Genomic DNA, 15,000 nt, shown 5'->3' on the forward strand with positions numbered 1-15,000 from the left:
AGCTGATTCAGACTTGTTAGCTGTGAGGCTCGTGTTGTGCTACATTAAGGAACGTTTAGCATCATGCATGTTTACCACACACACACACACACACACACACACACACACTACAGCTGTGTCTACAGCAATGCTTACACCTCTGTACAATTATTGTTTTTTCACTTTGATCAGATCATTTTGAGGAGCTTTGTGTTTATCCAGTTTATAAACATTTGATTATTTTGATAAATGGGAAATGAACAGATCGGTCAGGAACTCTGACCTGTCCTCTCTCAGGTACCTGCTCTCACTGATTCCCTCTGGGGCTTATTTTTAATTTAATTTACCTTCATTTAATTCATTTTATTATTTCTTACTTTTTCACTTTTTTTATTATTATTTATTAATTCTTTATTATAATTAGGATGGATTTATTTTGTATGTGTTTTTTCCCGTGTGTTTTCTATCTGCTCCTCTTATTTTCAGTTTTTTATTGGAGTCACTGCTGTTGTGAGGGAATGTCCAGTTCACTGCTGGTAAAATGTTTCAGTAAATAAAAATAATTAAATAATAAAAAATAAACAATAATAATAATAATAATAATAATAAAATTAAAATTAAATAAAAAAGATTAGATTTACACTAGATTATATTCAGACAGGTATCACAGCAAATATTCAATGATAGAGACTTAAAGCAGTTTTGTATGTCGCTCTGGATAAGAGCATCTGCCAAATGCCAGAAATGTAAATATATTCACTAACTAAATAATAAACACTGAACATATTTAGGTGTGTTAAAATGATGTTAGATTAAAAGATCTACGAGTTTATGTTGTGTTTAAAAAAACTTTCTCAGGTCTTTACACACTTCCTCCCATTCAGGGTTCAGTGCTGAAGTTTCACCTGTTAACCCCATTTCTTCTGAACAGTCTCCCCTCCTGCCGACTCGCTGGAAGGTGAAATTGTGCCAAAGTCTGAATGATTTATTCAGAGATCTGAGGAAAAAACTCCACCATAAAGTCACAAAATTCCACCCAGACTTCACAAACCCTGGAAAAAGTCCTTAAAGAAGGCTGAAGTGGAAGAGAATAAGATCTTTATTTCACTTTCAGACATTTCTATTTCATTATTTCAATATTTACATTTTCACAGTAAAAGTTTTTTAACATTCTTTCATCTTTCTGCAGAAATAATCTCGCTTCTTCTTCATTATTATTATTATTCAGAATTGATGCCTTTTTCTGTTTTTATAAATTCAGTCTTTCTAATCTAAATGTAGTATTTAATTTTTATAAAATTATTATAATCACAGCGTTTGGAAATCCTCCACTGTAAAACTCTCCATGTTCCTCGGGTTCATTTGATTTTACAGATTGTTATTTGAATAAAAATAAATGAAATATTGAATAATTTCTAATATAAATAAGTTAATTCTTTCGAATATCTTATAAATGATAATTTAGGTGTGAATCTTTAATTTTAGCTAAAGAGCAGATGTTCACTGTCAGAGACTGCTGGAGTTTATTTCTCTACACAAACAGAATTAGCCGAGATTTATCTTTTATAAAATAATCTGATATTCTGATCAGTTTGTTCTGTTAAGAATTCCTAAAATGACCTCCTGAGGTGAACTGACCTTAAAGTCTGAATAAAAAAGCTGAAGTTTTTATTTAAGAGTTCTGAGAGTCTGGATTTTTTTGATGATATTTAATCTGTAAGATGTTGTGTGTGTGTGTGTGTGTGTCACAGACACAAAAACCCAACAGGAAGACCAAAGACTGAGAAATTGAGAACAAACTCTAGGCTTGTGTGTGTGTGTGTGTGTGTGTGTGTGTGTGTGTGTGTGTGTGGGTGCTTCTTGTCAGAGTTGACTTGTCTTTACTGTACACACGTTCAGGAGAATTTTGTTCATTTTTGGATGCTACAGTTTGTAGGTGAGTTCTTAGGTCTTTAAACCCGTGTGTGTGTGTGTGTGTGTGTGTGTGTGTGTGTATGTGTGTGTGTGTGTGTGTGTGTGTGTGTGTGTAATATCAGCAACTAATTCTTGTGAATCTTCCCATCTTCCGAAAGACAAAGTGTCAAAAGTAAAAATATTCCGATCTGCAGGGGCGGGTAAAGACATTCTCTGAATTTTTTTAAGCCTGAAACAGAAACTGTGAACATGAGCTTTGTGAAAAAGTGAAAAACTTCAGTGACTAAAATCCTTTAATCCTTTAATCCTCTGTTATTATGATGATGATTATTTACATTAATCTGATTATTTACATTAATCTGATTATTTACATTAATCTGATTATTTACATTAACCTGCAGCAAAAACCAATTAAAACATTTGAAGATGTAACTTGATGAAAGTTTCAGTAACTCCAGCAGAGACACGGCAACATCACGCTTTCTGTTCTGTTTACACGAACTGATTTCCTCTGCCATGACTCTAACACTGCCGTGACTCTAACACTGCCGTGACTCTAACACCGGTGTGACTCTAACACCAGTGTGACTCTAACATTGCCGTGACTCTAACACCAGCGTGACTCTAACACCAGTGTCTTCACCAGTGTGACTCTAACACCAGTGTGACTCTAACACCAGTGTGACTCTAACACCAGCGTGACTCTAACACCAGTGTGACTCTAACACTGCCGTGACTCTAACACCGGTGTGACTCTAACACTGCCGTGACTCTAACACCGGTGTGACTCTAACACTGCCGTGACTCTAACACCGGTGTGACTCTAACACTGCCGTGACTCTAACACCGGTGTGACTCTAACACTGCCGTGACTCTAACACCGGTGTGACTCTAACACCAGTGTGACTCTAACATTGCCGTGACTCTAACACCAGCGTGACTCTAACACCAGTGTCTTCACCAGTGTGACTCTAACACCAGTGTGACTCTAACACCAGTGTGACTCTAACACCAGTGTGACTCTAACACCAGCGTGACTCTAACACCAGTGTGACTCTAACACTGCCGTGACTCTAACACCAGCGTGACTCTAACACCAGTGTCTTCACCAGCGTGACTCTAACACCAGCGTGACTCTAACACTGCCGTGACTCTAACACCGGTGTGACACTAACACCAGTGTGACTCTAACACTGCCGTGACTCTAACACTGCCGTGACTCTAACACTGCCGTGACTCTAACACCGGTGTGACTCTAACACTGCCGTGACTCTAACACCGGTGTGACTCTAACACCAGTGTGTCTCTAACACTGCCGTGACTCTAACACCAGTGTGACTCTAACACCAGTGTCTTCACCAGTGTGACTCTAACACCAGTGTGACTCTAACACCAGTGTGACTCTAACACCAGTGTGTCTCTAACACTGCCGTGACTCTAACACCAGTGTGTCTCTAACACTGCCGTGACTCTAACACCAGTGTGTCTCTAACACCAGTGTGGCTCTAACACTGCCGTGACTCTAACACCAATGTGACTCTAACACCAGTGTGTCTCTAACACCAGTGTGACTCTAACACTGCCGTGACTCTAACACCAGCGTGACTCTAACACCAGTGTCTTCACCAGCGTGACTCTAACACCAGCGTGACTCTAACACCAGCGTGACTCTAACACCAGCGTGACTCTAACACCAGTGTCTTCACCAGCGTGACTCTAACACCAGCGTGACTCTAACACCAGCGTGACTCTAACACTGCCGTGACTCTAACACCAGTGTGACTCTAACACTGCCGTGACTCTAACACTGCCGTGACTCTAACACTGCCGTGACTCTAACACTGCCGTGACTCTAACACCAGCGTGACTCTAACACCAGTGTGACTCTAACACTGCCGTGACTCTAACACTGCCGTGACTCTAACACTGGTGTGACTCAAACACCAGTGTGACTCTAACACTGCCGTGACTCTAACACCAGCGTGACTCTAACACTGCCGTGACTCTAACACTGGTGTGACTCAAACACCAGTGTGACTCTAACACTGCCGTGACTCTAACACTGCCGTGACTAACACCAGCGTGACTCTAACACCGGTGTGACTCTAACACCAGTGTGACTCTAATATTGCCGTGACCCTAACACCAGCGTGACTCTAACACTGCCGTGACTCTAACACCAGCGTGACTCTAACACCAGTGTGACTCTAACACTGCCGTGACTCTAACACCAGCGTCTTCACCAGTGTGACTCTAACACCAGTGTGACTCTAACACTGCCGTGACTCTAACACCAGCGTCTTCACCAGTGTGACTCTAACACCAACGTGACTCTAACACCAACGTGACTCTAACACCAGCGTCTTCACCAGCGTGACTCTAACACTGCCGTGACTCTAACACCGGTGTGACTCTAACACCAGCGTGACTCTAACACTGCCGTGACTCTAACACCGGTGTGACTCTAACACCAGCGTGACTCTAACACCAACGTGACTCTAACACTGCCGTGACTCAAACACCGGTGTGACTCTAACACCAGTGTGACTCTAACACCAGCGTGACTCTAACACCAGTGTGACTCTAACACCAGTGTGACCCTAACACTGCCGTGACTCTAACACCAGTGTGACTCTAACACTGCCGTGACTCTAACACTGCCGTGACTCTAACACCAGCGTGACTCTAACACCAGCGTGACTCTAACACCGGTGTGACTCTAACACTGCCGTGACTCTAACACCGGTGTGACTCTAACACTGCCGTGACTCTAACACCAGCGTGACTCTAACACCAGTGTCTTCACCAGTGTGACTCTAACACTGCCGTGACTCTAACACCAGCGTGACTCTAACACCAGTGTGACTCTAACACTGCCGTGACTCTAACACTGCCGTGACTCTAACACCAGCGTGACTCTAACACTGCCGTGACTCTAACACTGGTGTGACTCAAACACCAGTGTGACTCTAATATTGCCGTGACCCTAACACCAGCGTGACTCTAACACTGCCGTGACTCTAACACTGCCGTGACTAACACCAGCGTGACTCTAACACCGGTGTGACTCTAATATTGCCGTGACCCTAACACCAGCGTGACTCTAACACCAGTGTGACTCTAACACTGCCGTGACTCTAACACCAGCGTGACTCTAACACCAGCGTGACTCTAACACCAGTGTGACTCTAACACCAGCGTGACTCTAACACTGCCGTGACTCTAACACCAGCGTCTTCACCAGTGTGACTCTAACACCGGTGTGACTCTAACACCGGTGTGACTCTAACACCAGTGTGACTCTAACACTGCCGTGACTCTAACACTGCCGTGACTCTAACACCAGTGTGACTCTAACACCAGTGTGACTCTAACACCAGCGTGACTCTAACACTGCCGTGACTCTAACACCAGCGTCTTCACCAGTGTGACTCTAACACCAGCGTGACTCTAACACTGCCGTGACTCTAACACTGCCGTGACTCTAACACCAGTGTGACTCTAACACCGGTGTGACTCTAACACCAGCGTGACTCTAACACCAGCGTGACTCTAACACCAGCGTGACTCTAACACTGCCGTGACTCTAACACTGGTGTGACTCTAACACTGGTGTGACTCAAACACCAGTGTGACTCTAACACTGCCGTGACTCTAACACCAGTGTGACTCTAACACCAGTGTGACTCTAACACCAGTGTGACTCTAACACCAGTGTGACTCTAACACTGCCGTGACTCTAACACCAGTGTGACTCTAACACCAGTGTGACTCTAACACCAGTGTGACTCTAACACCGGTGTGACTCTAACACCAGCGTGACTCTAACACCAGCGTGACTCTAACACCAGCGTGACTCTAACACTGCCGTGACTCTAACACTGGTGTGACTCTAACACTGGTGTGACTCAAACACCAGTGTGACTCTAACACTGCCGTGACTCTAACACCGGTGTGACTCTAACACCAGTGTGACTCTAACACCAGTGTGACTCTAACACCGGTGTGACTCTAACACCGGTGTGACTCTAACACCAGTGTTTGAAGTGAATGCAGTCACATGTTTCTCTCTCTCACATCACCAGCAGTGTAAAGTCCTTATTGAGATGATGCTCTTTTCCTTCTACACATGAATTTTGGATTAATATTTAGAAAACTTATCTGATTTAATCTTTAAAAAAAATTATTTGATATTTTGCACTAAATCTTTTTTTTTGATTCATTCGAAATATATTTTACTAATAATTAAAATTCATAGTTTTTTTGCAGTATGTAAATTAATTCTGTAAACATTAAATAACATGAATAAATGCTGTGGCTAATTACTGTTGTCTGGATTGTAAAATTGGTGTCTTTGAGCTCCTGTAGCTCGTGTCTAATAATGCTGACTTAATATTTCAATTTGTTTGTTTGTCTCCAAGGAGTGTGTGAAATTCCAGTCTAAAAAATGAATTTAAATTGAGTTTATTTAAGTTACACCTTTTACAATGAACATTGTCACAAAGCAGCTTTAAAACAGTGAAATGTCGATGTAGTGAGCAGAGTGGAGCTCCAGACTCAGAGTGAGGATTATAAATCATCTCAGCGTCTCGCTGCAGGAGCAGACAGAGACACTGCTGATGCTGCCAGTCTTTGAGATCTTCTTCACCAGTCTTTGAGATCTTCATCACCAGTCTTGACTCTAACACTGCCGTGACTCTAACACTGGTGTGACTCTAACACTGGTGTGACTCAAACACCAGTGTGACTCTAACACTGCCGTGACTCTAACACTGCCGTGACTCTAACACCAGTGTGACTCTAACACCAGTGTGACTCTAACACCGGTGTGACTCTAACACCAGCGTGACTCTAACACCAGCGTGACTCTAACACCAGCGTGACTCTAACACTGCCGTGACTCTAACACTGCCGTGACTCTAACACTGCCGTGACTCTAACACTGCCGTGACTCTAACACTGGTGTGACTCTAACACTGGTGTGACTCTAACACTGGTGTGACTCAAACACTGGTGTGACTCAAACACCAGTGTGACTCTAACACTGCCGTGACTCTAACACCAGTGTGACTCTAACACCAGTGTGACTCTAACACCGGTGTGACTCTAACACCGGCGTGACTCTAACACCGGCGTGACTCTAACACCAGCGTGACTCTAACACCAGCGTGACTCTAACACTGCCGTGACTCTAACACTGCCGTGACTCTAACACTGCCGTGACTCTAACACCAGTGTGACTCTAACACCAGTGTGACTCTAACACCGGCGTGACTCTAACACCGGCGTGACTCTAACACCAGCGTGACTCTAACACCAGCGTGACTCTAACACTGCCGTGACTCTAACACTGCCGTGACTCTAACACTGCCGTGACTCTAACACTGCCGTGACTCTAACACTGGTGTGACTCTAACACTGGTGTGACTCTAACACTGGTGTGACTCAAACACTGGTGTGACTCAAACACCAGTGTGACTCTAACACTGCCGTGACTCTAACACCAGTGTGACTCTAACACCAGTGTGACTCTAACACCGGCGTGACTCTAACACCGGCGTGACTCTAACACCAGCGTGACTCTAACACCAGCGTGACTCTAACACTGCCGTGACTCTAACACTGCCGTGACTCTAACACTGCCGTGACTCTAACACTGGTGTGACTCTAACACTGCCGTGACTCTAACACTGGTGTGACTCTAACACCGGTGTGACTCTAACACTGCCGTGACTCTAACACCAGTGTGACTCTAACACCAGTGTGACTCTAACACCGGTGTGACTCTAACACCAGTGTGACTCTAACACCGGCGTGACTCTAACACCGGCGTGACTCTAACACCGGCGTGACTCTAACACCGGCGTGACTCTAACACCAGCGTGACTCTAACACCAGCGTGACTCTAACACCAGCGTGACTCTAACACTGCCGTGACTCTAACACCGGTGTGACTCTAACACCAGTGTGACTCTAACACCAGTGTGACTCTAACACCGGTGTGACTCTAACACCAGTGTGACTCTAACACCAGTGTGACTCTAACACCAGTGTCTGAAGTGAATGCAGTCACATGTTTCTCTCTCTCACATCACCAGCAGTGTAAAGTCCTTATTGAGATGATGCTCTTTTCCTTCTACACATGAATTTTGGATTAATATTTAGAAAACTTATCTGATTTAATCTTTAAAAAAAATTATTTGATATTTTGCACTAAATCTTTTTTTTTGATTCATTCGAAATATATTTTACTAATAATTAAAATTCATAGTTTTTTTGCAGTATGTAAATTAATTCTGTAAACATTAAATAACATGAATAAATGCTGTGGCTAATTACTGTTGTCTGGATTGTAAAATTGGTGTCTTTGAGCTCCTGTAGCTCGTGTCTAATAATGCTGACTTAATATTTCAATTTGTTTGTTTGTCTCCAAGGAGTGTGTGAAATTCCAGTCTAAAAAATGAATTTAAATTGAGTTTATTTAAGTTACACCTTTTACAATGAACATTGTCACAAAGCAGCTTTAAAACAGTGAAATGTCGATGTAGTGAGCAGAGTGGAGCTCCAGACTCAGAGTGAGGATTATAAATCATCTCAGCGTCTCGCTGCAGGAGCAGACAGAGACACTGCTGATGCTGCCAGTCTTTGAGATCTTCTTCACCAGTCTTTGAGATCTTCTTCACCAGTCTTTGAGATCTTCATCACCAGTCTTTGAGATCTTCTTCACCAGTCTTTGAGATCTTCATCACCAGTCTTTGAGATCTTCTTCACCAGTCTTTGAGATCTTCATCACCAGTCTTTGAGATCTTCATCACCAGTCTTTGAGATCTTCATCACCAGTCTTTGAGATCTTCATCACCAGTCTTTGAGATCTTCATCACCAGTCTTTGAGATCTTCTTCACCAGTCTTTGAGATCTTCTTCACCAGTCTTTGAGATCTTCATCACCAGTCTTTGAGTTCTTCTAATCATGGAAGTCATTAGCTTTAAATTTGAGAGATGTCATAATGTCAGAAACTACATCTTCAGAGCATGAAGAGTGAGGAGTGTGTGTATGGTTGGAGAGGACCGATCTGAGCTGTGTAGACTTTCCTCGTCCACGTCATTGCCTCATCATTTGTTCCTGATGTGTTTCGTTCAGTTTGATCTTTCGATTTATCAGAAGTCAAAAGAGTACGTTTCAGAGCCAGATAATGCCGCTTCCGTGTGTGTGTGTGTGTGTGTGTGTGTGTGTGTGTGTGTGTGTGTTAGACAGTATAAGCGGAGGGTAAGGGATTTTTGTTTTTCGGAAACTTTGTTGAAACAAGTTGATGCGTTTGGAGGGGGAGGGGTCGTGTGTTCTCCATCGAACGCTGCTGTCAGTCGACAGGAAGGAGAAACAGACAGAGACACAAAGACAGAGAGAGAGAGTCCGCAAGATCCCCAACATCTTTGAACAGAAGTGTTTGAACTTGGCAGAGCACGGGCGAGAGACCATAACTGACTGGAGAGAGAGAGAGAGAGAGAGAGACAGACGGAGAGAGAGACAGACAGAGAGAGACAGAGAGGAAGCTGAAGAGGAGATGATGGCGATGACACATGCTCCAGCGAGTCTTGAGTTCATGGCACCACGCTTCTCCATGACAGGCAGAATGGTACAACCCGTCCTCCCTGTGTGTGAATGAAATGGTTCTGCTCACTGTTGTGTGTGTGTGTGTGTGTGTGTGTGTGTGTGCAGTATGAAAAAGTGAGTGAGGAGAGAGAGCGGGCATTTTGGGCAATATTTTGTGTGTGTGTGTTGGAGCAGGTTATTCAGGTGTGCCTTGTTGTGTTGAGATATTCTAGGATGGAGAGGGGCGGCTGGTTACTAAGGGGAAGTAGCGTAGTGGCAGTGGAAAGTTCCGGGCTCAGGTGTGTGTGTGTGTGTGTGTGTGTGTATGTGTATGTGAGTGTGTTTGTGTGTCGGGGTGGGGGAGGGGGATTTAATATCAAAACAAGTTGTATACACACCCATGCACTCCAGAGACTGGGAGATAGACAGAACAGAGATACAGACACGCACAGGTGCATTATGGGTAATACACACACACTCACTCAGACCTACACACACACACACACACACACACACACACACACACCATGCTCTCAGCTAGATATACTGCAGATACTGAATGTGTGCTTATACTTACTGACTTGTTTGTGTGTGTGTGTGTGTGTACATACTTATACTGACCTGTCTCGATTGTGTGTGTGTGTGTACTTATACTGACCTGTCTCAATTGTGTGTGTGTGTACATACTTATACTGACCTGTCTCAATTGTGTGTGTGTGTGTACTTATACTGACCTGTCTCGATTGTGTGTGTGTGTGTACTTATACTGACCTGTCTCGATTGTGTGTGTGTGTGTGTACTTATACTGACCTGTCTCGATTGTGTGTGTGTGTGTGTGTGTGTTTGTACTTATACTGACCTGTCTCGATTGTGTGTGTGTGTGTACTTATACTGACCTGTCTCGATTGTGTGTGTGTGTGTACTTATACTGACCTGTCTCGATTGTGTGTGTGTGTGTACTTATACTGACCTGTCTCGATTGTGTGTGTGTGTACTTATACTGACCTGTCTCGATTGTGTGTGTGTGTTTGTACTTATACTGACCTGTCTCGATTGTGTGTGTGTGTGTGTGTGTGTGTTTGTACTTATACTGACCTGTCTCGATTGTGTGTGTGTGTTTGTACTTATACTGACCTGTCTCGATTGTGTGTGTGTGTGTGTGTGTGTGTGTGTGTTTGTACTTATACTGACCTGTCTCGATTGTGTGTGTGTGTTTGTACTTATACTGACCTGTCTCGATTGTGTGTGTGTGTGTGTGTGTGTTTGTACTTATACTGACCTGTCTCGATTGTGTGTGTGTGTACTTATACTGACCTGTCTCGATTGTGTGTGTGTGTGTTTGTACTTATACTGACCTGTCTCGATTGTGTGTGTGTGTGTGTGTGTGTTTGTACTTATACTGACCTGTCTCGATTGTGTGTGTGTGTGTGTACTTATACTGACCTGTCTTGATTGTGTGTGTGTGTGTACTTACTTATACTGACCTGTCTCGATTGTGTGTGTGTGTACTTATACTGACCTGTCTCGATTGTGTGTGTGTGTGTTTGTACTTATACTGACCTGTCTCGATTGTGTGTGTGTTTGTACTTATACTGACCTGTCTCGATTGTGTGTGTGTGTGTGTACTTATACTGACCTGTCTCGATTGTGTGTCTGTGTTTGTACTTATACTGACCTGTCTCGATTGTGTGTGTGTGTGTGTGTGTGTGTGTGTTTGTACTTATACTGACCTGTCTCGATTGTGTGTGTGTGTGTGTACTTATACTGACCTGTCTCGATTGTGTGTGTGTGTGTGTACTTATACTGACCTGTCTCGATTGTGTGTGTGTTTGTACTTATACTGACCTGTCTCGATTGTGTGTGTGTGTGTGTGTACTTATACTGACCTGTCTCGATTGTGTGTGTACTTATACTGACCTGTCTCGATTGTGTGTGTGTGTGTGTTTGTACTTATACTGACCTGTCTCGATTGTGTGTACTTATACTGACCTGTCTCGATTGTGTGTGTGTGTGTGTTTGTACTTATACTGACCTGTCTCGATTGTGTGTGTGTTTGTACTTATACTGACCTGTCTCGATTGTGTGTGTGTTTGTACTTATACTGACCTGTCTCGATTGTGTGTGTGTGTGTGTACTTATACTGACCTGTCTCGATTGTGTGTGTGTGTGTGTGTTTGTACTTATACTGACCTGTCTCGATTGTGTGTGTGTGTGTGTTTGTACTTATACTGACCTGTCTCGATTGTGTGTGTGTTTGTACTTATACTGACCTGTCTCGATTGTGTGTGTGTGTGTGTGTGTTTGTACTTATACTGACCTGTCTCGATTGTGTGTGTGTGTACTTATACTGACCTGTCTCGATTGTGTGTGTGTGTGTGTGTGTGTTTGTACTTATACTGACCTGTCTCGATTGTGTGTGTGTGTGTGTGTGTGTGTTTGTACTTATACTGACCTGTCTCGATTGTGTGTGTGTGTGTGTACTTATACTGACCTGTCTCGATTGTGTGTGTGTGTGTACTTACTTATACTGACCTGTCTCGATTGTGTGTGTGTGTGTGTACTTATACTGACCTGTCTCGATTGTGTGTGTGTGTGTACTTACTTATACTGACCTGTCTCGATTGTGTGTGTGTGTGTGTGTGTGTGTTTGTACTTATACTGACCTGTCTCGATTGTGTGTGTGTGTGTGTGTACTTATACTGACCTGTCTCGATTGTGTGTCTGTGTTTGTACTTATACTGACCTGTCTCGATTGTGTGTGTGTGTGTGTGTGTGTGTGTGTTTGTACTTATACTGACCTGTCTCGATTGTGTGTGTGTGTGTGTGTGTGTGTTTGTACTTATACTGACCTGTCTCGATTGTGTGTGTGTGTGTGTGTGTTTGTACTTATACTGACCTGTCTCGATTGTGTGTGTTTGTACTTATACTGACCTGTCTCGATTGTGTGTGTGTTTGTACTTATACTGACCTGTCTCGATTGTGTGTGTGTGTGTGTACTTATACTGACCTGTCTCGATTGTGTGTGTGTTTGTACTTATACTGACCTGTCTCGATTGTGTGTGTGTGTGTGTACTTATACTGACCTGTCTCGATTGTGTGTGTGTGTGTACTTATACTGACCTGTCTCGATTGTGTGTGTGTGTGTGTGTGTTTGTACTTATACTGACCTGTCTCGATTGTGTGTGTGTACTTATACTGACCTGTCTCGATTGTGTGTGTGTGTGTGTGTGTGTACTTATACTGACCTGTCTCGATTGTGTGTGTGTGTGTGTGTGTACTTATACTGACCTGTCTCGATTGTGTGTGTGTGTGTGTGTGTACTTATACTGACCTGTCTCGATTGTGTGTGTGTGTGTGTGTGTACTTATACTGACCTGTCTCGATTGTGTGTGTGTGTGTGTGTGTACTTATACTGACCTGTCTCGATTGTGTGTGTGTGTGTACTTATACTGACCTGTCTCGATTGTGTGTGTGTGTGTGTGTGTACTTACTTATACTGACCTGTCTCGATTGTGTGTGTGTGTGTGTGTACTTACTTATACTGACCTGTCTCGATTGTGTGTGTGTGTACTTATACTGACCTGTCTCGATTGTGTGTGTGTGTGTGTGTGTGTGTGTGTGTGTACTTACTTATACTGACCTGTCTCGATTGTGTGTGTGTGTGTGTGTGTGTGTGTGTGTGTACTTACTTATACTGACCTGTCTCGATTGTGTGTGTGTGTGTGTGTGTACTTATACTGACCTGTCTCGATTGTGTGTGTGTGTGTGTGTGTGTGTGTGTACTTATACTGACCTGTCTCGATTGTGTGTGTGTGTGTGTGTGTGTGTGTACTTATACTGACCTGTCTCGATTGTGTGTGTGTTTGTGTGTGTGTGTGTGTGTACTTACTTATACTGACCTGTCTCGATTGTGTGTGTGTGTGTGTGTGTGTACTTATACTGACCTGTCTCGATTGTGTGTGTGTGTGTGTGTGTGTGTACTTATACTGACCTGTCTCGATTGTGTGTGTGTTTGTGTGTGTGTGTGTGTGTACTTATACTGACCTGTCTCGATTGTGTGTGTGTGTGTGTGTGTACTTACTTATACTGACCTGTCTCGATTGTGTGTGTGTGTGTGTGTGTGTGTGTGTACTTACTTATACTGACCTGTCTCGATTGTGTGTGTGTGTGTGTGTGTGTACTTATACTGACCTGTCTCGATTGTGTGTGTGTGTGTGTGTGTGTGTACTTATACTGACCTGTCTCGATTGTGTGTGTGTTTGTGTGTGTGTGTGTGTACTTATACTGACCTGTCTCGATTGTGTGTGTGTGTGTGTGTGTACTTACTTATACTGACCTGTCTCGATTGTGTGTGTGTGTGTACTTACTTATACTGACCTGTCTTGATTGTGTGTGTGTGTGTGTGTGTACTTATACTGACCTGTCTCGATTGTGTGTGTGTGTGTGTGTGTACTTATACTGACCTGTCTCGATTGTGTGTGTGTGTGTGTGTGTGTACTTACTTATACTGACCTGTCTCGATTGTGTGTGTGTGTGTGTACTTACTTATACTGACCTGTCTCGATTGTGTGTGTGTGTGTACTTATACTGACCTGTCTCGATTGTGTGTGTTTGTGTGTGTGTGTGTATGTACTTATACTGACCTGTCTCGATTATGTGTGTGTGTGTGTGTGTGTATTTTCTTATATTGACCTGTCTCAATTGTGTGTGTGTGTGTGTGTACTTATACTGACCTGTCTCGATTGTGTGTGTGTGTGTGTGTACTTATACTGACCTGTCTCGATTGTGTGTGTGTTTGTGTGTGTGTGTATATGTACTTATACTGACCTGTCTCGATTATGTGTGTGTGTGTGTATTTTCTTATATTGACCTGTCTCGATTGTGTGTGTGTGTGTGTGTGTGTGTGTGTACTTATACTGACCTGTCTCGATTGTGTGTGTGTGTGTGTGTGTGTGTGTGTACTTATACTGACCTGTCTCGAGTGTGTGTGTGTGTGTGTGTATGTACTTATACTGACCTGTCTCGATTGTGTGTGTGTGTGTGTGTGTGTACTTATACTGACCTGTCTCGATTGTGTGTTTGTGTGTGTGTGTGTGTGTGTGTGTACTTATTCTGACCTGTCTCGATTGTGTGTGTGTACTTATACTGACCTGTCTCGATTGTGTGTGTGTGTGTGTGTGTGTGTGTGTGTGTACTTATTCTGACCTGTCTCGATTGTGTGTGTGTACTTATACTGACCTGTCTCGATTGTGTGTGTGTGTGTGTACTTATACTGACCTGTCTCGAGTGTGTGTGTGTGTGTGTGTATGTACTTATACTGACCTGTCTCGATTGTGTGTGTGTGTGTGTGTGTGTGTGTGTGTGTGTACTTATACTGACCTGTCTCGAGTGTGTGTGTGTACTTATACTGACCTGTCTCGATTGTGTGTGTGTGTGTGTGTGTGTGTACTTATACTGACCTGTCTCGATTGTGTGTTTGTGTGTGTGTGTGTGTACTTATACTGACCTGTCTCGATT

General features: G+C 43.4%; 1 protein-coding gene across 5 annotated transcripts in view; it reads left to right on the plus strand.

The window, feature by feature from the left end:
* Nucleotides 1-15,000, plus strand: part of zbtb7b (zinc finger and BTB domain containing 7B) — a 37,719-nt gene that overhangs the window by 12,924 nt on the left and 9,795 nt on the right. Inside the window, exon 1 of one of the 5 annotated variants that reach the window (XM_058398807.1) lies at nucleotides 1,854-1,915. The exons of 3 other annotated variants lie outside the window; for them this stretch is intronic. Coding sequence is in view for 1 of the 2 variants with exons in the window: in XM_058398769.1 (XP_058254752.1) it covers nucleotides 9,455-9,526 (72 nt within the window). In the remaining variant the exon portion in view is untranslated. Of the gene's footprint in view, nucleotides 1-1,853; nucleotides 1,916-9,333; nucleotides 9,527-15,000 lie in introns of those variants that run through there. One more of the 5 variants, XM_058398769.1, reaches the window with a different exon arrangement.

The sequence above is a fragment of the Hemibagrus wyckioides genome, linkage group LG01 (assembly GCF_019097595.1).
Source record: "Hemibagrus wyckioides isolate EC202008001 linkage group LG01, SWU_Hwy_1.0, whole genome shotgun sequence".
Lineage (NCBI taxonomy): Eukaryota > Metazoa > Chordata > Actinopteri > Siluriformes > Bagridae > Hemibagrus > Hemibagrus wyckioides.